General features: G+C 35.7%; 2 protein-coding genes across 2 annotated transcripts; both read left to right on the forward strand.

Annotated features, from left to right (window-relative positions):
* Positions 1-2802: 2802 nt before the first annotated feature.
* LOC148948309 (heat shock 70 kDa protein cognate 4-like) lies at positions 2803-22668 on the forward strand. The gene is made up of 5 exons (XM_089094285.1): positions 2803-2883; positions 12491-12695; positions 16650-17767; positions 19829-20059; positions 22203-22668. Exons 2-5 carry the CDS (start codon positions 12491-12493, stop codon positions 22590-22592), a joined length of 1944 nt encoding a protein of 647 aa, XP_088950411.1. The 5' UTR covers positions 2803-2883; the 3' UTR covers positions 22593-22668.
* On the forward strand, positions 8813-10514 carry LOC148948310 (uncharacterized). Its single transcript, XM_089094882.1, has 2 exons — positions 8813-9174; positions 9308-10514. The coding sequence occupies exons 1-2, from the start codon at positions 8813-8815 to the stop codon at positions 10512-10514; spliced, it is 1569 nt and encodes a 522-aa protein (XP_088951008.1).
* Positions 22669-25591: the final 2923 nt, after the last annotated feature.

The following is a 25591-nucleotide window of genomic DNA, read 5'->3' on the forward strand; positions in this document are numbered from 1 at the left end:
TTTTTTATCTTATGACGACAATATTCTATTGCCAGCGTTGCCACCGTCCGGGATTAATCCCGGTTTTCCGGGATTTTTTTTTGCGGTCCGGGATTTTTTTGTGTCCGGGACTTTCGGGATTTCTTTAATAAAAACCGGGATTTTTTGCTAAAAACCGGGATTTTTGCTAAAAACCGGGATTTTTTATTAAAAAGAGTTTTTCAACGATTTTGGCTGATAGTCTATTTTTTCTGTACGGTATCACGAATATTCTCTGTTTTTGCTAGTTCCCTCTGGATTTGCGCTATTACACTGTAGAAACAATTTTTTCGTTCCGGATTTAACTTTTGAAAATTGGAGTCGAGCGGCGAATTCGAATTTTAAACGTGCTTTAACCTTGCAGGAAGTATTGAAAGTAGTCTCAACTGACGCCACCGTCAAGAGGAGACTTAAATCTCTCAGGTCAGTGCCCCGTGCAATGCTTCGGGCAAAGTTAAACTCAGAAAAGGTAAGTAAAAAGCGTACGGCATTCTACATATTCTGTATATATATAAGTGGAATAAGTTTAAACAGGGATCTGAATCTCAAAGTAGAGTTTTTCCCTTCGCTTATGGTGCTATTCCCAAGAAGCTTAACTTTATTTTGTTAACTACTGAACTATTGTATTATACAACCTATAAAATTGATCTTTGTTAGGTTACCATGCATAGGCCTAACTTATTAGGTTTCTCCTAATTTTCTTGAACAAGTAGGCTAGCCTAGGCTATTTGATTATGCTGATTATTTTAGCCATATGGATTGCTGAATGTTTTGAATGCATTGATAGTTAATAGTAGAGTATAATGGCAAATACACAATTTAGTTTAAGCATAGCTTAGGCAAATTCAAGAAAATACTGCCCAATCTTAAACACATGATCCTATAGGCCTTGTAGGATACAAAGCCACTCAAACATAAATAGATTCAATCCCAGACATGTGCTGTAAAGAAAAATAAGGCTACTAGGGTTTGCTAACTTTTCTTTAAGCTTAATTTTCAGTATAAAAAAGTTTCTGAGATCACATTGAGCTAATCCCAACAAGGTAATCTAAATCTATACATATGCAAGACTAAGAGCTTGCTTGGAAATGTAGGCTCTATTTGAATCAAATTATGCTCTTTTGTTTGTCCAAAGTTAGTGATTATCCAAACACCAGGGGTGCTTGGATAATATACCCAGTTCTTCATCAGCAGCTGATGTGTATTACCAAATAAAGCTAGTTTAAAGAAAAATCAAACTGTTTTGTTAAGCCTAAAGGTGTATCTGGCTTTGTGTGGGAATAGACAAGGAAATAGAAAATCTAATGGTATATTTCCTTTTTTTCTTTATCTGATTTCTCCCCTTTAATAAATATTAGAGCTAAAAATATGTTTTGCTATTACTAGGCCTAGTCTAGTCTATCTTTACAAAGCCTATCTTTAGTCTACTTAAAATTTCCTTTTCCTGACCTAGCCCCATTTTCCATTTCCTGACTTGAAGTAAAATCAAGTAATTGGAAGCATTGCATCAAGCCACAATGTCCATTGGGCTTGTATACATAATGGGCTGGGGCTTGATGGCAGAATTTGCTTCAACCAACTCATTTTTTTTTTTTTTTTTTTTTTTTTTTTTTTTAAATTACCGACTGGCAGGATCAATACAAGATACTAGGGTATATAGGAGTGCTGTTATTGATGTGAAAAGTAAAGACCACCATCTAGTAGTGTCTAGGGTTAATCTAAAGCTGAAGTCTCGGAAGGGTAACTACCTCCCAGGAAGTTATGATGTTGGTAGACTCCAGGATGAGAATTTGAAACAAGCTTTCCAGGAACAGTTGAATACCAAACTTGAGAGTTTAAAAGTTGACAATGTGGAAGATGGTTGGAATAATTTTAGAAAAGCATTCTGGTAACATGAATTTGTGTGGACTTTTCTACCTCCCACCACCCATTTCCAGACATATTGTAAGATGACCTCTTTTTTTAATTTCAAGGATAAGTTTTTTAGGTAGAGAGGAGGTAACAAGAAAAATCTTTAGTCAGAACTTTTGAGAATCTTTTAAATTTCTTTCTATAAAATGTCCATATAAATAGACTAGCATTAGATTTTATGATTTAGGGGGTCTGCAGTATATTATACTTCTAATCATGACTTATGATGCATATGCAGTGCTCTTTCTTTCTGGAGAAGTTTCTGTTCTCCAATACAGAAAATCCCTATTAGGTTGCGATTCTGCGAACTCGAAATCACGATAGCTCAAACGTCAAAATCGCTGGATGCAAAATTTGACTTTACACAAAAGCAGCAAAAATCGAGGTTTCAGGGAAATGCAAGGATCCCTACAGATCCAAAAGTAGTAGAAAAGCCGAAAGTACTGCGATATGTCCTTTAATTTGAGTCAGAAAAGTTTAAATTGGCCACACAAAGTTTCTGGAAAGTGATTTTGTGCTTGATAGGCTTAGAGAATTAAAAATTAAGTAGAGGAGAATGTTAGCCCATCAACTTTTTTTGTTGGCAGCAGATAGATAGGAATTTCCTGGCCACTCGAGTACCTAGTCTTTAGCATTCTGACTATGTTTCTCTAGCCTGACTATATTTGTGATCATGCATTGAAGGAATAAGACTGTGCAGCCAAAAATCTTATAAGGCTTTATTTCTACATTTAACCTTGGCCTAGGTGGGTCTGAATGAAACAGAAATTCCAGTATCTAGAAAGTATTTGTTAGAAAGAAAAAAGATCATATAATATTCCTCTGACTTATACAGTATGACCGGTGGAAGATTCAATGTATGACCGGTGGACCGTCAATTTGAGTTGAGCTACCACTGGAGGAAGAAGTTTGTTTGAGTTATCTATTCATAAGCATTTATACATTTGGCTACTAGTAAGTTGATTCTTTATTTATGCAACTCTTATTTTGGTGAAATTCTGTATCAGGTGCTCTTCTTCAAAACCTTAAAGTGCTCATAACAGGGAATAGTAACCAAAAGTTTAAAAATGAGTTTCTAGATAACATCTAGTGAGAAAAGGCTAAATATATACCAAATCATTTTATTGAGTTAGGAAGAAAGTGAATACACCATTTGATGCCTTTTATTATGCTGATTACAAATATAATAATCATTTCTATTTGAAATGAATTTCAGCCCCCCCCCCTGGTAAAGTTCTATGAAATCATATTATTGAGTTAGGAATAAAGTGAATACACCATTTGATGCCTTTTTTTATGCTGATTACAAAAAGGCTATAATAATTGTTTCTATTGGAAATGAATTTCAGTCCCCCCCCCCTACATTAAGGGGGGTGGGGTTAGTTTAATCTTACCTCCCATTTACATCAGAAACAAAATTGGTCAATATATACCAAATCATATTATTGAGTTTCATATAAAGTGAATACGCCATTCGATGCCTTTTTTTTTATGCTGATTACAAATATAATAAGCATTTCTATCGGAAATGAATTTCAGCCCCCCCCCCTATATAGGCTATACCTAACCTAACCTAACCCTGAATTGGCATATATAGGGGGGGGGCTGAAATTCATTTCTGATAGAAATGCTTATTATATTTGTAATCAGCATAAAAAAAGGCATCAAATGGTGTATTCACTTTATTCCTAACTCAATAATATGATTTGGTATATATTGACCCAAAATTTGCCACCCCTAATGGAGAAATATATACCCTGAATTGGCATATATAGGGGTGGGGGGCTGAAATTCATTTCCGATAGAAACGATTATTGTATTCATAATCAGCATAAAAAAAGGCATCAAGTGGTATAGGCTATTCACTTTATGCATAAGTCAATAATATGATTTGGTAGAAATTTACCCAAAATGTGCCCCCCCCCCCCTAGGCTAATGTAGAAATATATACCCTGAATTGGCATAGGGTAAAAGACCTCTTTTTGGGAAAGACCACTTTTCTTTGGCATTTTGGAAAAATAGCAATGGGTTTTTGGACTGTCCCTTTTTTACTACTGTTTGACATAATGCAAGTGTAGACCCAATCATATCTCACTAGAGCCAGCCCAGTGGGAGTAATTTGTCATCATAAATCCAATATGTGGTTTCTGTTTTGACAAGCAAGTGAAATGAAAAAAAATATACATTTAATATTTGTGATTTATAGAATAAAAATCAAGAAATAAAAGTTAGATTTTTAGAATCAGAAGACAATCAGCTTTCTATTAATATGTGAATAATACTGAAACATTAAAAAGATATTTACATCAAAATAGGATAATTGGTATTTCCAAAAAGAGGTCTTTCCAGGTAAGTCAATAAACTAATCATTTTCAGTGAATGATCTTAAATAATTTCAATAATAATCATGTTGTTGCATAGCTTGGATTTTTAGCTATACCTTGGCCTATACAAACCTTTTCAACTCTAATTTGATAACAAGATATGAAGTTATAAGTTTTACATAATTTTGCTCAATTGGATACTGGTCTTTTACCCTATATAGGGGGGGGGGGGCTAAAATCAGTTCCAATAGAAATGATTATTGTATTTGTAATCAGCAGAAAAAAGGCATCAAATGGTGTATTCACTTTATTCCTAACTCAATAATATGATTTGGTATTTATTTACCACAGTTCATATAATTATCCAGTAAGCTTATTGCAGATCATTTCTGGTCTTTGTTCTTGGTGCGAACAAAAAGCTCCTCCCACTTCTTTGTGCAGTTATTAATAGCAGGTTTCCACTTGTTTCTAGTTGTTTTGCGTCTGCCTTGTCTACCTGTGAAAAGATGTGATGCTGCTTATGTTTCTATGTTCTCTGGAGCACTTGCACCCTGGTCTGGGTTTTTATAATGGGTGAGATAGGGAATGATCATACTGGATAATTATATGAACTGTGATATTTACCAAAAAAAATTGCCATTTATAGCAGATTTAGGAACATTTTTTCCATTTATATTATTCTTCTTAGCCATAGGCTAATAGTTAAGTGTTGTTTTGAAAACAAATCTTTACCAAATCATTATTGACTTACAAATAAAGTGAATATACCACTTGATGCCTTTTTTTATGCCCTTTCCTAATAAAATAATCATTTTAGTTGGAAATGAATTTTACCCCAACCCCTATATACCAGTTCAGGGTATAAATTTGCACATTAGGGGGGTGGGGGTAAAGTTTAAACTTTCCTCCCATTTAGATCAGAAATAAAATTTGCCCACATCCCCCTAACGTGCAAATATATACCCTGAATCAGTATATATCGGCTAGGGGTGGGGGTACAATACATTTCCTACAAAAATGATTTTTATATTTGGAAAGGGCATCTAAAAGGCATTGAATGGAATATTCACTTTATTTGTAGGCTAAGTCAATAATGATTTGGTAAAAATTTTCCCAAATTTGCACAAATCTTTAAAGCTATAAGCATTTAGTTATGAAATCAGTTTTGCTGTGATGTCATTTTCGAAGGGTTTTGGGCTCTTTTTAAAATTCCTACAAAATTGTTTCAAAACAGTATTTAGCCTAGCCTACTATTTAGACTGCAGAAGAAAAAAATTGGTAAATTTTTCATTATTCATGTTATTGACTTATGAATAAAATAAACATACCACTCAATGCCTCTTTTTATGCTCTTTCCAAATATAGTAATCATTTTTGTCAGAAATGAATTCTACCCCCACCCCCCGAATGTGCAAACATGCATAACAAAAAATTTTGCCATTTTTTTGGAATGGCAGTCTCTTTTCACTAGATAGTTTTTGGAATTGTGTAAGCTTTTGGTTGCTATGGGCTGTTTTGAACCCTTAAAGGTTTCAAAATTAATTTCCTCAGAAGCCACTGTTTGATTATGAAAGGGCCTTAAAAAGGGATCAAATGATGTTCAGTTCTATCCTGGCTAAATATGTTGGAAACTACAAATTTATCTTAAAATAAAGTATTTGGTAAGTATTGAGCAGTTTTATTATTCTCCTGCAATTTAATTCAATATACCACTAGATGCCATGTTTTGTTAACACTAGCAAAGGTTTTGAAAAGCAGTTTTCAACACAATTTAGCTAATATTGAAGTCAAAATCGCTTTGCCTATTTTATGCTATTTCATAGTTCAATTATTGCTTTTAAGAGAAACTTTTCAATACCTTAAAGGGCTAAAACAGCCTATAGTAACCAAAAGTTTCTTACTGAACACAATAATCACTTCTTGCAAATTCAATTTGAAACCCTTTTATGACCCTTTAAAATAATAATTTCATTCTATGTTTTTTTATAAAAATGGGTTGTAGCATTTGTTTCAAACTTACTATTTCATTGCAAATCCATTTTCTAAAAGTTGCACAATTTGCACAGTGATTTGTCAAGATTAAGTTGAAAAATAAAATCCACAAAAATTCTGCCATTTTTTCTATTTATTCTGTTAGGCCACTGAATAACAGCTGTTCTGCCTATACATCAACAAATATTAAAGCTGACAGAAGAAACAAGAGGGATGGAAAAAAGGAGAAATTGTTTTGAATTTTTTTTTCCAACTTGATTGTGACAACTCAATGCTTGTGGACTGCATAACTTTAACAAAATAGATTTAATAATGAAATAGCAAGTTTGAAACCAATTAAACCTCTTGAAACCCTTTTTATGCCAAAAAACAAAGAAATTATCATTCCAAGGGTTCAAAAGAGCCTAAAACTGAATTACAAGAAAAGCAATTATTATATTCAGAAAGGGCATAAAAAATGGTGGTACTTGTCTATTATATAAAACCCACTTGAGATGGGAAGTTTGGTTAATGCTAATGAAAAAAAAATATGATGAAAATAGAATACTTAAATTAGCAAAATTGTGGAAACTACAACTTGTAAATATGTTTCCAGTATGCAGAAATATCCTCAAGAATTGTATTAAAATCAACCTGGCCTTCTGCTTTTACTGCCATCTGCCACATGTACAAATCTAAATATCTTTCACTGGTTTCCCAGGACACTCCACCAACACACACTATTGTGGTAAGATTCTTCCTGCATTATCTTTCTTTTTTGTAAACAAGGATTCATCTATATCCACTACATGACCAATTCCTCCAATTTTCCCACAGTTTTCCTGTTGTGCAGAAAACATGCACACTTCACTGAGGTAGTTATTCCAAATCAACAACCATTTGTTTAGAAATGCCTAGCTCTTGTTGACACCAGGCCACAGAAAACAATTTGTTAATCCAGAAATAAATGAAACAAACTACAGTAAGAAAATGTATTTCACTTTTAGAAAGCCATCCCAAATCTTTTTTGGCAAATCCCAAATCTTAGTTTAAACATCCATGGTGAGACACTATATTCTATCAACAGTCAAAGAAAACTAAGCCGTGTCCTCAAGAATTGCATTAATAATGAACTTCTCTTTGTCTTTGAGATGGTCAGCTGATGCTGAAGCTCCCAATTTAATAATTCACAAATGACTATAATTTCATAATAATTCACAAATGCCTAATTGACAGTAATTTTTATCTTCATCACTTTTTTCATTAGCATTAACCAAACTTCACTTCTTGAGTGTGTTTTATATAATAGACAAGTACCAAAATGGTATCTAGTAGTATATATACTATATTTGCAGGTTTATAATATGAACTGCTCAATATTTACCAGAATTCTAATCCATAATCAGCTATAAATAGCAACTTTTTCTCTTTACTATTTTAGAAACTTATTTTTGCTGTAATCACTTGAAATCAGCTCATGTATTTCAATACTATATCATGACTATAGTTTCTCTACATCAAGGCATGGTAATTGAAATCACATCTAAAATAGAGCATTTTGATATATTCTAGGCCATTTTATTGCAGAACTTGACCAAGTTAAAGCCATATATTAAAAACAGAACATGAATTTCTTGAAAGGTTCCAACAAATAAGAAATGGTTATAAAGCAACTGTATTTACATTATACTAAAGAAAAATATAACCACAAATCAGTATCACAAAAGTAGGCTTAGTCAATGGTTGCTTTTTTAAAACAGTCCATTTTCATGTAGGCACAGAAATGGGAAATCATAAATCTTGTAGTTAAAACTAGTATTTTAGTTCACATAAATTAATCCTATGTGTAAACTATTTAGTGACACAGTAGAAGATACTTCTTGATCTTATACTTGTTCTGTTCCAGCAAGATGCACTTATTGCATCTTGGGAACAACATAAATACCTCAGGTCTTTATTAAACTTGGGTTCAATTTCCAACTTGCAACCACCAACTTCAGGCCATTTAACATACTGCAAGTCTCAAAGCACAGAATTTATATAGTGGTTTCAAGTCAGCCCTTACAATATGAAAAAAGTGGTGAGATTTACTGCAAGTACTTTGTCTACTAGCCTATCAGACAGAGTGAAAAACATAAGTTTCATGTTCCCTAATAAAGGATTAAAAATGTTTTGGCCTGTAGAAGTAATAATATGGGGTTTACATGGGTCCTCAGTGCATGTAATGTGAAATTCAGTGCTCAACTAGATCGTTGAAAACTTATTTTTACTTCAAAGATTTTTTTGCATGGGTAACCCAGTACTAATGCCTACTTTTTCTTCTTTGATTCTATTTTCTTTTCTGTGTTGCTAACAGGACACAAAACATCATTTGTTTACAGTCTTGTTTAAAAGCTAATTTTTGTACCTTGTTAGTTTTGAACTAATTTTCAACTTCAAATCCTATTTTAAAAATAGTCTAGGTAAGAAAGTGTATGGCTTGATATTAATCTTCATGACAAAAAGTCTGTATTGGGTGTATTTACAGAAGCCCTAGCACACCCAGTCTTGAAGAATCTGAATCATCACTTAAAAAAATTATTGATAGAATGGCTTCCTTGGTATCACAAACGGTTGCATCTGATTTGATAATAATTGGCGATTTTAATTTCCCCTCGGTTGAATGGGTGGATGGACTTGGTCATCCGGCATCTGGCGGTGGGGAATCACCATTAGTGTCTTGTTTATCTGCCAATTTCCTTCACCAAATGGTTGAAAAACCCACAAGGCACCATGGTGACCAGAACCCTTCCTTGTTGGATCTTGTAATTCTGAGTGACCCAGACTCTCTCATCAGAAATGAATTTCTTTCTCCAGTTGGCTACAGCGACCACTCAGTTATCCTCTCTGTGCTGTCTATGAATAGTCGTCTTCAAACTAACTTGCACCCTCAAGCTTTTATTGACTATCAGTGAAATACAGCAGGAATTGGTATCAATTAATTGGTCAGACCTCATTACTTCTGATATCAACACGTCATGGTTGAATGTCAAGGAAACTCTCCTGTCAACAGAAAAGAAGCACTCCCGTATTATTTATTGAAGACAACCAAAAACACTTCCGTTTCTCACAAAGGATACAAAGAGGACTATCAATAGGAAAGACAGAGCTTGGAAAAGGTACAAAAAGAAAAAAACACTGGAAAATTGGCTAAGGTATGTGAAGGCTCAGAATCTCGTCTCGGACTCAGTTAGGAAACAGAAGTCTGAATATGAGGAGAAGCTTGCCACTGATATCAAGGCAAACCCCAAATCCTTCTGGAGGCATGTTTCTGCTAAAAGTCCTAACCGTCACACCATTCCTGACCTCAAACATAGTGGGGTAACGCATTCGTCTTGGATAGATAAAGCTACTTTACTGAATGTCCAGTTTGCCTCCGCTTTCACCACCCAGTCTTGTCCAACTATCCCTGCAGCACCATCACATTCTGTATCTACCCCAATGCCTAGCCTGTTAGTTACTGAAGAAATGGTCTTATCTAGCCTCTATAAACTCGATGTTAACAAGTCCAAAGGACCTGACGGGTTACACCCAAGGCTTCTTCAAGAGTGTAGAAATGTCCTTGCTTCTCCTCTGTGCAGACTCTTTCAGCTGTCCCTAAAAAACGGAGAGCTACCTACAGGTTGGAAAACATCATATGTCACGCCAATCCACAAAAAAGGCCCCAAGGATTGTGCTGAAAATTATCGTCCCATCAGCATCACTTCTGCGGTTGTAAAGGTGCTCAAAAGATTTGTAAATAGAGCTCTCATTCAGCACTTTGAAGCTAACAACATACTAACTCCTTCTCAACATGGCTTCAGATCTGGTAGATCCGTGGACACTAACCTAATACAGACATACAAGTATGTAACATCACTGCTGCATTTAGGATTTCCTGTTGATATGGTGCTCCTGGACCTCTCAAAAGCTTTTGACAGGGTATGTCATGAATTCCTGATCACCAAACTGAAGGCAGCAGCTGTTGATGGTGTTACTGTGCAGTGGATACAGAGTTTCCTATCCAAAAGAACACAAGCCGTCAGGGTCTATGATTCTCAAGGTGTTCCTCATTTATCGTCATCCATAACTGTGTTAAGTGGCGTCCCCCAGGGGACCATCCTTGGACCGAGTCTCTTCAATTTTTATATTAATGGTGCACCAAACCTTCTCTCGAACCTCCTCACACTTGCTGATGACTCAAAACTTGTTGGCAAAGTTTCTATACCATCTGATCTCCAATCTATACAAATAGACATTCATATTCTTTGATGATGGGCTGAAAAATGGCTCCTCTGCTTTAATACTGACAAATGTCGTGTCATTCATTTTGGCAAACATAATCCACATCAGCAGTGCCATATCCAAGGTAACCACCTCTCTGCAGTTACTGAAGAAAGAGATCTTGCAGTCATTGTTGATCATCGGCTGAGTTTCAGTACCCATGCAAAATCTGTATCTTCTTCTGCCTTCCAATCCCTTGGACTTATTAAAAGAACTATCTCTAGCCGGTGTCCTAAAGTATTTATGAAGCTCTACAAGGCACTGGTTCGTCCACGCCTTGAGATTGGAATGTCCCTGACGTCCCCCTATTTTAAGAAGGACAGGGAAATGCTAGAAAAAGTACAGAGAAGAGCAACTAAGATGGTTGATGGCCTCAAACAAGGGCCATACGAAGAGCGATTGCGTCATCTGAAGCTCCCTACTCTCACATACCTGAGGAAGCGAGGTGACATGATTCTAACCCACAAAGTCATTTCAAAAAATACTCTTCCTGGTCTCCTTGCTCCCCCAGCTTCAGCAGATTTTAGTCTCTGGATTCATCAGTAAAAGCTTGATTTGTATAGCTTCAATACTTTTCAAGGTTGCAAAAAGCAAATCATTTGCTTATGTCATTTTGAAACAAGTATCACGTTGCACAATGAGGCCTGATGAGCTTTTAGATATTTGGGCCCAAACCATGTTTTTTTCATACTGGATCAATAAATACAATAGAATTCTTGCAAGCCTCCTATTGAGTAAAAAATTCAGAGAACTCACTTTACCTTAGGTCCTCCTGTTCTTCCAGAGGTGCCTAGTGTATCCGAGAAGAGTCGACATTCATCTCTCATTGCTGCAGCTGCCCAGACATCTTCCCATTTGGGTTGGATTGAGGCATTGAGGTCAGCCTGGTAGCTGTATTGTAGGGTGTTTTTGGGGTGTTCTTTTTTTCTGTTTCCAAGTTGCAGCCACTGAAGCCACTGCAGCCACTTTGGTAATCAAGTTTTGTGAATGCAAATCACATGACAAACATATCTCCATTTCCCTATATTTGATCACTTTTGTTAATCAGTGGCTGAGATGTCTTCTGTTGTACAGTAGCATTTGTTATTTTTTGGGTTCCGTGGATATTTAGAATGTACCTTTAACACATGTTTGAATGCAAGGAGTTTCGTTTCAAGTTGACGTGCCAAGTTTCAGAACCATAGCAAAGCATCAAGAGGAATCCTAATTTGAAGAGTTGAAGCATTGCCTTTGGTTAAATGTGTTACATTTAACAGGCCACAGGACCTCTACAAAAATCTTTTAAATTTACAAAAGTTATAGGCACTTTCACTATAGTATTTGTCCAGTTTCTGCTTGATTCTACCAAATTCCAAACAAACCTATAATTCCTTAGACTAAACTAGCTAAGCATGGTAAGCCAAGAAAGTGTAGTAATTCATGAGGTAGAACTGGCTAATTGTGATGACAAGAAAATTGTAAGAAAACTAAGCTAAATCATGGCTTTTTAGAACTTCAAATGTTTCTCCCAAAACCCCTGTTTAGGTGTCCTTGGTAAAGCCAGACAAAGAAATGATGCAAGTCTACGGGGTAATAGAATATGACTGGTCTTTATACCAAAATCTAAAATTGAGGTCCTTTCTTAGCAACGGTCAAAGGATAACTCAGTTTTTGAGCTTTTATCTGTGTTCGTTTTTCTTTCACTACCAAGGATTGCTGAGATATTTGCATTTTTGTCCTTTTTCAGTGGCTGTGACTTCACTTGGTCCCGAAGTTTCTTGATAACCTTGTAATAAGAGCTCAATTGCAACTTTCATTTATTTGACCAGTATGACAACTTCCACTACTGATCAGTATGTATTTAACAAATACTGTTTACACATAATACAGCTATATGGTTGCAATGCCTTTATACATAAAAGGCTTATATGCCCTCATTGTTTGTTTACACTTAATTATGACTGGATTTTTTTTTTTTTTTACAGATGGCAAAGGCACCAGCAATAGGAATAGACCTTGGCACAACATACTCATGTGTTGGCGTTTTCCAGCATGGGAAGGTTGAGATCATTGCTAATGATCAAGGAAACAGAACTACTCCATCCTATGTTGCATTCACTGATACTGAACGTCTTATTGGGGATGCAGCAAAGAATCAAGTTGCAATGAATCCAAATAACACTATCTTTGGTAAGTAGCTAATGTATAATCAAAAGTACATATTTAAAAAATTCAGTTGATTTTAACCCCTTCACTTGGCTTAGCTGTTTTTGTTTTCAAATTTACCCTGAGAAACTCAAAATTCCAAATGCATAATGAAGAATATTTCGTATTCTTCTTGCTTCAAATTTAAAATTGAAGTTAAGAGAGGGACATAAGCAGGAGATATTTTTTGAATTGCCTGGCAGTTTTTATTCAAATTATCAACTAAAATTTGTCTTATGGCTAATCTTGGGCGATATTTTGATATATCGATATTTTTACTCTCGATATTCGATTTTTCGTATCAGTTTTTTGCTAACTCTTGTATTTGCAAAATTTCAGCAACGCAAATTTTGATTAATGGTTATTTTTATTTTTTTTTTTTTTCAAAATTAAAATAATATAAAATACAACAAAAAAAATAAAGTTTTATTAAATAAATGAATATAATAAAAACCCAGATTTGGATTTATTTGGGCCCATGAAAGGAGAAAAATAATCTACTGGCTATTCAAAAACAGCAGCGTGTCAATGTTTTTCTCTGAGAGTCTGTTCCGCCATTCAGTAATTCATCTGACCAGCCTTGGAAAACACTCCTTCAGAAGGGACACTGGTAGCAGGCCCAGACATGAATTTCTGTGTTTTGGGACCTTATAGCACGAGACTTCCACCACTTGAGTGGACAAGTTTCTCTTGAAACTGTTGGCTCCCTATTGAAAGTTTGCAGAGCCATGATATATTCGGCTGCTGTCGAAGCATGTCCTGCATTGACTATAAGGACCTCATCATGTGAACCCCACAAACTGGCTTGATTTTGATATGACTGCATTGCAGGGACTACGATGGTACTTCTATCTTCTGATCGAGATTCTGCAGCCAGCAAGGCCAAATCTATCTCGTTTGCAATTTTGCTCTCAACTTGTAGAAGATCGTCTGGTGAAATATACATTTTCTTGAAACGTGGGTCATAATATGTGGCAATTGTGAAGGGTGTGAATTGACCAAGGCTTATAAACCTGAAATGCATTTATTCAGCAAAGACTTTTGAAGCTCATCAGCCATATCTGAGAATCCACCAAAATCTACCTGAACAAGGTGACGTCTCAAAATCTTAGACAAAGGCAGTACTTTTGAGATGAACGGAAAGCTTTCAGAAGAGATCTCTATAGATGCCTCTTTAAAGGGTATAAACACAGCAATCACGTATAAAATAACACTCCACTCACTATCAGTGAGTATGAGGTCCACTTTACCGAGAAGCACAAGCAAACTTGGTTCCAACTCTTTCAAATCTTGTAGACTATGCAACACAGTGAGAAGCGAATTCCTTCTAGTGGTCACATGAGGTATTAGTTTTTTGGTGCAAACATTGTCAATAGAGATTTGAGCCTGGCGCAACTTGTCGGTAGTTACAACACTAAGTCTGAAAAAGCTGACAATATTTCTAGCCTTTTGGACAAGAGGCAACAATTCAGAAGTATCACTAACAGCACCCTCCACAATTAAATTTAGAGTACGTGCAAAGCATGAAACATGTGTCCATCCTGTACGTGCTTGGGATGCTGCATCCTATACGACCTGAACTACATTTTCTCCATTATCAGTTACTACTGCAACAACATTTTCCTTGATCCCCCACTTAGTGGCAATTTTTATGGTGAGAATTTTTCAGACTGAGAAAATTTACCATGTCCGATCGGCTAGTTTAGCTTTGATAACATTTAAAATCCAAACTTTTCATTCTCATTTGGTAATAATTCTCACGTATCTGACTTGGGAGCCGGAAGTATTTTCATATGGTGGATTTTCTGCGGGGAATATAGGAGGTTAGGGACCCCTAAAATATATCGATTTTGATACTACGTTTCGGTATTCGATATCGACATGTGGTTCGATATATCAATATCGATATCAAATATCGCCCAACATTACTTATGGCTCCCTCCTGCAATTTTTTATTTTTTTACCCCTTCCAGATTCGTTTATTATTGCCCTCCCCCTAGAGGTGGAAGGGGAGAGGACAGAGTGAGCTAAAAAACAAGAGTGAGTAATCAGTTTCTTTTTCTGATGCTTGCCCTTTAATTATAGCTCATAATTTGTCTTATTACTTTTAACTATTTTTCTTATACAATATTTTTTTTTTGCATGTCCAGTGGGAGATGTTGGAGTGAGGGGCTTTGGCAAGACCTTTCTAGTGACTGGATTGCTTGTTTTATGATCCTTTTTTTCTGGACTTGTAAATGTAGTTACAAACTGGAAGATCGGAGATATAGGGATCGTATCCCTATATTCACCATAGCACTCTGACTAATAAAACATTAGTAACTCAATCAGACTATGGTTGTCTCGTTGTCTCATTTATATAGTGATATAACCAGCATTATGCTTGACATATCTAACACGTTCATTTGCATTCAGCAAACATTTTTTTTTTTTTTTTTTTTTTTTTTTTTTTTTTTTTTTTTTTTTTTTGGTAGTATATCACTAAAAATGTAGTGTGTAGAACAGAATTATAATTTAGAGCAATGTTTTAGCTCAGTATTTGTTTTGACCATAAGTTATGTTTTCTACTTATTTTGTTATGTTGATATTAAAGTGAGTGTTCTGTTAATTCAGTTGAATAGTCTCGGTAAGGCCTGTTGTTAGTCTCAGGGGCCAATATTTGTGGAACTGGTAATTTAGATATTTTTTGAAATTGTGAGGGACACGTTTTGCATGAGGAACAAGTGGGCCTGGAATCTAGGCTTGAGGCTCACCATAAACCAGGCCACTAGTGCAATTTTACTCTGGAGAGGGGGACACAAGCTCATAAGTGCTAAGAAAGGAAGAGGGAAAAATTCTCATGGTTTTTGCAAGGGGAGCAAGGCCACCCTTCCAGATGAGGAAATAAAGGTCCAAATTCGTATTTAAGGAATTTAAAATGAAACTTACTAATATGGAAGGGTTCATTGAGCCCAAGATTCTGATTCCGTTTTGAAAACTTGGGACCCGATTCGCTGCTTTCGCCCAGGCCCAGTAGTAGCCTCAGTCAGTCTCACAGTCTGCACAAATTTAGGGAAATCTATTTATTAAAATTTGCTTGTCTTGCGGATAACGGTCGGGTTTTCAATAGTGTAGTCAAATACAGACTGACAAGCTGTTGTTTAAATGCAATTTTATTCACAACAATCGTTGAGAGGATTCGATACTTGAAACATCGTGAGCCTCAACGTCACCTGACCGTCTCAGGCAAAGGGTCCATTAGTGATTTCTCATTTGGGGACTACTTATCATCGCAACCTATTGAGAATTTGTGATTTGATTGTAAAGACAATGAAATTCTGTCGACAGTTTTCAATCAAAGCGGGTTGAACCACAGAAAATTCGAAGAGCTGTCAAATTGATCAAATGAGATTTTTTTTAGGGGATTTTCGGAATTTTCCTAGCAGGTACACTTGAACGTTTTTAGGGACAACCCTGTCCTAAATTTTAAAAAGCAAACTCGGCTCCGTATGATCGATTAAACAAAACTTACGGTTCCTAATGATTCAAGTTTCTCTAAAACTAAATATATATCTCCAGCACAAAACAAGAGAAGTTACAAGGTTTTTCCAAGATTTCAGGGAAAATTGATGTTAGCTTTTAGTTTTCTGCCGTTTATTCGGATTTCTTATCCAAGCTCAACAAGTTGTGGTAAGACCGACCAATCAATTCTAAATAGTTCGGCCACAAACTAAAAAAAGCTTATAATGGACGAGATATGCTGATTCTTTATGATATAGAATCCCCTTAATAGTTCTACAGATAAGGCTTTGAGTAGTTACTTACTGTGCTTAAACTCATGCTACCATTATAAAGATAATATTTACCTTGATAAAAAAAGGTTGGTATTGTTTGAATGGTTTCAACCTGTTGCAGTGTTAAACATAATTTACTCTACAATTGTCTTCTTTTGAATTTCAGATGCCAAAAGGTTGATTGGACGGCGCTTCGAAGATGCTACTGTCCAGTCTGATATGAAACACTGGCCTTTTGACGTGATCAATGATGGTGGCAAACCAAAAGTCCGTGTAGAATTTAAGGGCGAAAAGAAAACATTTGCACCCGAAGAAGTATCATCTATGATCCTCGTGAAGATGAAGGAAATTGCAGAAGCATATTTGGGTTCTCCAGTCTCCAATGCTGTTATTACAGTACCAGCTTATTTCAACGACTCTCAAAGGCAAGCCACGAAGGATGCTGGTGCGATTGCTGGTTTAAATGTTCTTCGTATCATCAATGAACCAACTGCTGCTGCAATTGCGTACGGTCTTGATAAGAAGACAACTGGGGAAAAGAACGTTCTCATCTTTGACCTTGGTGGTGGTACCTTCGATGTATCAATTTTGACTATTGAAGATGGAATTTTTGAAGTCAAGTCTACAGCTGGAGATACCCATTTGGGAGGTGAAGATTTTGACAACCGTCTTGTGAATCATTTTGTACAGGAATTCAAACGTAAATATAAGAAAGATATTGCCGTAAACAAGCGTGCTCTTCGTCGCCTACGTACTGCATGCGAGCGTGCAAAGAGAACCCTTTCGTCCTCAACTCAAGCTAGCATTGAAATTGACTCCCTCTTTGAAGGTATTGATTTCTACACCTCAATTACTCGTGCCCGATTTGAGGAGCTTTGTGCTGATCTTTTCCGTGGCACACTGGAGCCCGTTGAAAAATCCCTTCGCGATGCGAAAATGGACAAAGGCTCTGTTCATGAAATCGTTCTAGTCGGGGGATCTACTCGAATCCCCAAAATCCAAAAACTTCTTCAAGACTTTTTCAATGGAAAGGAATTAAACAAATCCATCAACCCAGATGAAGCCGTTGCCTATGGCGCTGCTGTTCAAGCTGCCATTCTTCATGGTGACAAATCGGAGACTGTTCAAGATCTGTTACTCCTTGATGTTGCCCCTCTTTCCATGGGTATTGAAACTGCTGGCGGCGTGATGACTGCCCTTATCAAGCGGAATACTACCATCCCAACAAAGCAAACTCAAACCTTCACAACATACTCTGACAACCAGCCAGGCGTAATGATTCAGGCAAGTTGCTCTGTTTTTGTTGATATTTTGTAGGGAGGCATTATAAATATAATAATACCCATAAAAAATTTGTATATGCATGTCTGGTTCAGTATTGTTACCAGCCAAAATGTTGTTTTTTTTTGGGGGGGGGAGATAGAGATTTTACCAACTGGCTGGTAATATTTACCGACTGCTTTTTGTCAATAATTAACATAATGTCCGTTTCAAATACAATATGTAAAATCACAGCACAAGTCAGTAAAACCGCGGGATTTATCAACCGCGATTTAGATTTCGGTACATATCCTGTAACTATTTTAATGCTGTTTATTTAACCAAATGGAAAATATTGGCAACATTCGTAAAACTATGGCAGGAGTCGGTAAAACTGGTGCGTTTACCGACCAAGTTCAAAATTTCTGTAGTTCAAAATGTCAGTATTCTCGAGGTCTTTACTGAACTGAACAAAGAATTTTAGCGGCATCGGAAAAATTGTGGCGTTTTGCTTCACAATTTTAACGAATTTTTTTTTTACTGAGTGACCAAAAACACTGAGGAGGGCATCCCTCCTCCCCCATATGTGACGGCTCTGGTCTGGGTCAATGTGGATTAAATCTTATTCGAAAAATAACGTGAGCAGGCCTGGAGGAAAAATAGGTTTTGGAAGCTTTTTTTCGAGGATATGTCACAAACTTGTATATTTATATATTTGTATGCATATATATATAATAAGTATATTTTTAATTTTTGATAGTATCCTATTTAGTTCCTTAAGTTAGTGAGTTTTGGGGTTTAAATTAAGTTTCATGTGATAATTTCATCATACCTCAGGCAGCCCACTTGGGTGAGCTCGAAGTTTTAAAGTCAAATGGGTTAATCTGATAAGGATGATAATTTTGTTTTGGCATGGAAAGATGTTCCTGATTTTTTTTTTTTTCTGACAATTTACCACCATTGTAATGTCTTATGAATCGCAACTATGTTATTGAGAGACTATGATTGTTTCTTCATTTTTTAGCATCTAATTATGTAAAATAACTTTTATAGTTACTTTATAGTTACTTTTTTATAGTTGATTTTATAGTTACTCGCACTTCCTCACCTTGAAAATATTTAAGAGAGTATTTTTCCAAAAACTTTTCCATAATTTTGTTGAAACAGTAAAGAGCAAGAGCTCCAGATAACAAAAATTTAGGTCATCTATCAACCGACTAAATGTAAGGTGCAAAGAGTGATGTAATTAACTTGAAATTTTATTATTTTTATCTTTGGACGTATTTTTGTGTTTCAAAAATACGTCCATAGATAAAATTTCACCCGAAAGGGTGTTCTCGAAATACGGCAAATCCTTTTTCTCCTGCACCTCCTGGTCCGGAAAAAGAGGCGACACTGTGTTTTAATTTTGGTGCTTCAAGTTCAGTTTAAGCTGCTTTTTTGGTCTATATAACGTTCTGATGGATAAGGTTGATAGTGGCCCTATACCTCTCAATGGGCATAAATTGAAAAAAAACTACCTTTGCTGATTTTTAAATTTTATTTGCGTCAGTTCAAACTATTCTTGAAATAATCTTAGTAATAATTTTAAGTTTAAAACTTAGCTGCAAATTTGGTTTTTATAGTGTACTCGTTGATTTGAGTCTCCATGAGACATTACTTGGATTAGGGGCGAATTCCTGATACTTACTTTTGGCAACAGTACTTGTAATGTAATTAGACATTCAAGAAATTACAATATAATACTTAAAGGTCAGAGGATAGACAGGCTGGAATTTGTTTTCAATCTTTGATGGGGGTAACATTGGCAATAATCGAATATGAATTGTTTTTGGTTAACAACGCCCTTTTCTGATATAAACATCAGTTAACTTTTTTCATTGTATGCTTGTTTTAGAATCTGGTTAAGTTGGCAAGTACTATTAAAATGATGAAATTTTGGACCCAACATTCGCGGGACACGCTAGACGCCTTGCAGGTGTATGATTAGTGTGTGTATCCACCCAACGTCTGATTGTATTCCTCAGTTGTTGTTTTTATTCAGTCTGATCATTACTATTTTTGATTCCCAGATTTTCATTATAGGTTTACGAGGGTGAGCGTACTATGACCAAGGACAATAATCTCTTAGGAAAGTTTGAGCTCACTGGCATTCCTCCTGCCCCACGTGGTGTTCCCCAAATTGAGGTCACCTTTGATATTGATGCCAATGGAATCTTGAATGTGTCAGCCGTGGATAAATCAACTGGCCGCGAAAACAAAATAACGATTACTAACGATAAAGGCCGTCTTTCTAAAGAAGAAATCGAGCGCATGGTAAAAATACCATTTTCTTATTTTTTATTTTGAAAGAAGTAAAAAGGCAAGCAATTTAGTTCCAATTTGTAGCAATTTAGTTCCTTAAATTGCGATTTTTCAATCTCTGACAAAACAATGACTCTTTGCAGTGCCAATTCCCCTCAGCCCAAAACAGCACTTACACCAAAAAATCACGCCCTTGCGACCTCTCCTGTTTGTCACTGGGTGAATGACCAATAAGCACATGGATGGCTATCAATTTAAAAACTTGGCCTACCCATCATAAGCAAGTGTGTATCCAGGATTTTGGTGTGGGGGGAGGGGGTTACAGAAAACGCCTGAAAAATTTATTGACATGCATTTTTATTACGTTTGTATGATTCGGGGAAAAATTTGAGCAGGTTTCACGTTTCCCTCAACCTTTCGAAGTACTCAAGTTTCATGGCCATGCTCAACCGGTGTCATCACCATGTCTTCCAGTAATCTAATATAGGTTCAGCTTTTTCTTCCTATTCCTTTTAAGTGTTTGAACTGCTAAAGAACAGCTGCGGCCTTACTATTCAATTTTTTTACTTTTCTTAATATTCATTTTTATAATTTTTCAAGTCGTTAAATAGTATCAAGGTTCTAATAATTGAATGTGGAGGTTATTGCTTCAAGTTCAGTTAAACAAATAGATTACGACCATGAATAGGGTTTGAGCATGGTTTGGGGCAGCCAATCATGTACAGTTTTTTTAGCCACTATATTGTAGGTATTTGCTCTACGGCTATCACATCTTCAGATTTTTGCTTATTTTAGGTTCATGTTGACTTACTTGTGTCATGTCCAACAGTTTCTCTTCATCTTTTCATCCTGATGAGTCGTGGCTGTAATACTGTATGTTAAACAAAGTATGATGATTTTAATAATTGAATTTTGAAATCTATTTTTGAAGCTCATTTGTGGAACCAAAAATAGGAGTATAACAAGGATTTGGGGATGAGGTGGGATCCAATCATAGAAAATCTCTTTATAATGAAGTTTCTTAGATTTTTGTTCAAGTTAGCTGTTATTGACTGTTTCTTGTGCTATTTTTCACTCTTCTTTTCAACTAATTTATCTTGCGTAGAATTTGTTTCTTCTATGTTTGAATATCTTTCAATATGTTGAGATTTCTGGATTATCTTTAGGATTTTATTGGAGATTATTGGCCTTTTAGGCAGCCCCATCTCCGACTGAAGTTGGTAATAAACATGCTTTTCGACGCAGCGGATGACAGTTTGTGTATTTCATGTCCAATAAATACTTAAAAAACAAAAATACTCAAAGCTCAATAAGATGTAAGGAAGCTTAAGTTCGTTTTTATATTAACTTAGATTGGAATTCCACAAATGGCCTGAAGATTTCCGTTTTCAGTATACATCAGACAAAAATAAAATAATCAAAAGATACTAAACCCAAACTTAACAGAGATGGTTTCGTAGTTTCGTTGATGCATTGAAGAATAAAATTGAGTGAAAAAAATTTCCGTCCTCAAATTAATAATATTCTAAACACTAAAAGTAATTAAAAAAAAAACTTTCGCAAGTTTTATTATATTAAAACATCCCGACAAGAATCAATCATTGTTCAGCAGTAATTATCATTTTTTTATTATTTAATAGATCATAATTAAGTGGCTAATTAAGCAGCTCAGCATGTAAATTTAATTATCCTTCCCAAAAAACTGAAATAATACGTTTATTGTAAAAATTACAAGTTTCTTAAGGAAAGCTAAATTTACATAGTGGAACATTTGTTTGATTTTTTATTCGACTCTGATCCTCTAAGATCACGATTTTCACGGTTCCGGTTCGTTATTCCATTATCATAATGACTTACACTAGCTAATTCTCATATGATGAGCTAATAATGTAGATACGAATTGGCTAATTTAGAGAACGAACTAGATGCTAAATAAAGAGCCTGACAGAAGACTGCTAATGCTCATGTAGCCTATTATATTTCGGAATATTTGGAAAATATGATGAAACTTCGAGCCTATTCATTCGCGAGATCCGCCAGACGCTACTAGGCAATGATTAGTGTGGATTAAAACTCGATGTTTGAATTCCTGTAACAGTAAGAGTTTACTTGCTGTTTTATTTTCGTCTGCTCAGTAATGATGAAATTATTTCAGGTTAACGATGCTGAAAAATATCGTGCAGAGGATGAAAGACAGCGTGAGGTTATTGCTGCTAGGAACTCCCTCGAATCCTATTGCTTTAATATGAAATCTACAATGGAGGATGAAAAGTTCAAGGATAAGTTACCTGAAGCTGATAAGAACACTATTCTTGACAAGTGTAACGAAACCATTAATTGGTTGGATGTGAATCAGTTGGCCGAGAAAGAAGAATACGAAGAGAAGCAAAAGGAAATTGAAAAAGTCTGTAATCCCATTATTACCAAGCTCTATGGCCAAACTGGAGGTATGCCGGGTGGATTTCCTGGTGGTCCTGGCGGTTCAGCTCCCGGTGCTGGTGGTGCTGGAACAGGGCGTGGCCCAACTATTGAAGAAGTCGATTAATATTTCTGTGTTCAAGCTTGTTGATCACATTCCCATTGGATATTAGCCAAAATTCAGAATAAATTATTTACTCATGTCTTATTTTCCTTGGAGTTAATTTAAGAAAGGTGATGTTCTCTTGAGTTGTAAGGAGAGTAAAGTACGATTCTGTTGAGGATAATCTTATCATAGCATGAAAACTGGTTCTGGAGTTATCTATTTTTTGACCGATTTTTAATAAGATTTAGTAGCACCCATTGGTGTCATGTACTTTGGTATAGAAGCAACTAATGCATTTTCTTAAATTAATTAGTTTATTGGAGAAAAGGGATATAGTAATGTTTTCATCTGAGGAAAGACTGAAGCCTTCAGCAAAAGTGATTTTCTTTCCTTCCTTAACTTGCTACAGTATTTCATGTAATTTTTTCCTTAGGTCCTGCTGGCACTGTGAAAAAGCAGATGGATTCTGAAAGTTTAACCTTAGTTTTTGGAAAAGCTGCCTCAAGATTAATTGGTTGTTCGCATGGTCCTACCGACGTGCCTCAAGTCTTATTTGTGATTTCGAGAACGGGATGTTAGGGCTACTTTTCCCCCCAAAGTCGACTGATAGTAGATAGAACAATTATAGGAGGAAACGGCTTCGTGAAAAAATTTTGATTCTTTGCATTAGGAAATTCGATTATATTAATTGGCTACATTTTTGTAAAAAAGAGTCCTCCCTGTCTTTATGTGCTTTACGTAGAACAAGACAGAGCACTATATTAGGTGGTTATTCATTTTTCCAAACAATTTCGGGTCTAATTGTATTTTCAATAAGACGCTCTATTAGTAGGCGGCATTATTATTATTAAGCTCAAGTTTTGGTAATTGTAACTGCAATGCATTTTATTACGGGAAATCCTGTTAGAATTTGAACTACGTAATTCTGAATGAAGTTCAGAATGACCGTTTTATGAGGCACTACACGAAACAGTTTGGATCAATGCTGTCACAGTTTACTAAACTCATTTTACGAGGGCCACAAAGGATGAACAACTAGTACTATATTACAAAAATTAGCACACTAGAAATTAAACTGGGGCCCGGTAAAATTAGGAATTTAAGACAAAAAGATAGCACGGGGTAATTCAGACGTCTTGTAACTAATCAAGAGGGAATTCTTTATCTCATGCCCGCCACTTACTTCCAGTTCACACTTATCGTGTGAAGCCATGGTAGTTCCATTCCATAAGAAAGGCTCGAAAGCAATATGCGATAATTACCGGCATATAAGCCTTATGAGCCACGCCGCTAAAATACTCACTGGAGTAATGCTGGAACGTATAAGAGCTACAGCTTCAAATTTTAATCCAGAATATCAGGCCGGTTTCCGTAAAAACAGGTCAACAATTGATCAGATATTTACGGTCCGTTTTACGGTCATGGAAAAATATCTTGAACTTGGACGTAGTATTTTCCACCTTTTCATTGACTTTAAGCAGGCTTAAATGGCTTTTGCTGAATCTTTAATCAATTATCATACTGTAGCATTTTATCCAAAATCATGTCTGCCTTTCTTAGCAAGTGATCAAAAGCTATAGTAAGGCCTGTAAACAGGTATTGGATTTACTCTATCCTAAAAAGATGACGGTTAACAAGACCGTTAAAGAAATCGCATCCTTAAATTTTTTTTCTCTTTAAACAACAATGAAACAGTTGTGCAATATATAATTGCAGTAGGAGAAAATATCGACTCATCTTAAGTTTCATATGCGGCTGCCACCAACGAAACTCCAGGGAGAAAATATCGACTCATCTTAAGTTTCATATGTGGCTGCCACCAACGAAACTTGGAAAGAAACTTGACTTTTATGGTTGGAACAACTAACTAGGTGGATAAAAGTTGTCTTGATAAGGCATGTTCTGTCGAAGAAAGAACTAAGCTCAACACGTTAGAAGATACTGGTGTTAATTTTCAGAGATGAATGCAAAGCCAAAATTTCTGACTTCGATTGCTTCATCCCCATTGAGACCAATCACAATTTTTTTTTTCTTCATTTAACTGCACAGCTGCTAAATAAAACCATCAAATTGGGTAATATTACAAAAATCTGAGATGTATCAAAGCTGAAATCAGGTTTTTCATGCTAAAATCGATTTAACTGAATTTTTCCTTCAAAATTTAATGTCTACACATTAGGCCCCTTAGTCTAGTGTACTTACTCCAAAAGCTTCTTACCGATCAGGGAAATTTATTGTCGGTTTTGGGGAGCAAGGAATCGATGCAATTTTTTTCAAAATATCTCCCCCCCTTAGGCTCGTAGAGTAAGTTGCTAGCCGATCAGAGACAAAACAAAATTATGCATCACTCATCAATTCAACACACTGTTTTTATCTTTCTTTCCTGAAACATAACTTATTATTTGTATCTGATTTATTTAACGGTAAGAACAACTTGGTCCCAGAAATGATTTTTTCCTCGCTTGAAATGCACATCAGAGCACAAATACATAACAACTCTTCCTGTGTTTGAACGTGCTACATGGTTCTTGATTGCGAGCACAGTATATAAATAATAGACAGTGTGATCGTTCCCTATCTCAACCATTAAACAAACCAGGACCGGGATACGAGTGATCCGCAGAATATTGAAACAACTATAAACATAAGCGACATTCGATTTTTTTCACGGGTAGACAAGTCACATTTCTCTTGAACGCGAAACTTGGCTTCAACGTTGTAACACTAATTTTAAAGAATCTAATTTTAAATTAATTTATCCAATTCATATTTGAAAATCGGTAATTAGAAGTAAAATGTTATTATTAGATGTTCTTAGGAATTACAGGTAGGCTTCGAAGTCTCGAGTTGGTTTTAAAGGCATTTTGAGAAAGTTTCTGCCAAAATGCGTGTTCTAGGGTAATTGGACCGCTGATGGCAGATCAAATGAGATGAGCTGTTTGTACTTGCCGATATATATATATATATATATATATATATATATATATATATATATATATATATATATATATATATATATA

This window comes from Artemia sp. Qi Xiang Cuo, chromosome 9 (assembly GCF_049724085.1).
Source record: "Artemia sp. Qi Xiang Cuo chromosome 9, ASM4972408v1, whole genome shotgun sequence".
Classification (NCBI taxonomy): Eukaryota; Metazoa; Arthropoda; class Branchiopoda; order Anostraca; family Artemiidae; genus Artemia; species Artemia sp. Qi Xiang Cuo.

Bases quoted from the DNA above. Each gene is read 5' to 3' on its own strand.
- LOC148948310 (XM_089094882.1), top strand. From the start codon at position 8,813: ATGGCTTCCTTGGTATCACAAACGGTTGCATCTGATTTGATAATAATT. The intron at 9,175-9,307 runs GTGAAATACAGC...TATTTATTGAAG, and splicing joins CAAGCTTTTATTGACTATCA to ACAACCAAAAACACTTCCGT.
- LOC148948309 (XM_089094285.1), top strand. From the start codon at position 12,491: ATGGCAAAGGCACCAGCAATAGGAATAGACCTTGGCACAACATACTCA. The intron at 17,768-19,828 runs GCAAGTTGCTCT...TTTTCATTATAG, and splicing joins AGCCAGGCGTAATGATTCAG to GTTTACGAGGGTGAGCGTAC. The intron at 20,060-22,202 runs GTAAAAATACCA...AAATTATTTCAG, and splicing joins AAGAAGAAATCGAGCGCATG to GTTAACGATGCTGAAAAATA.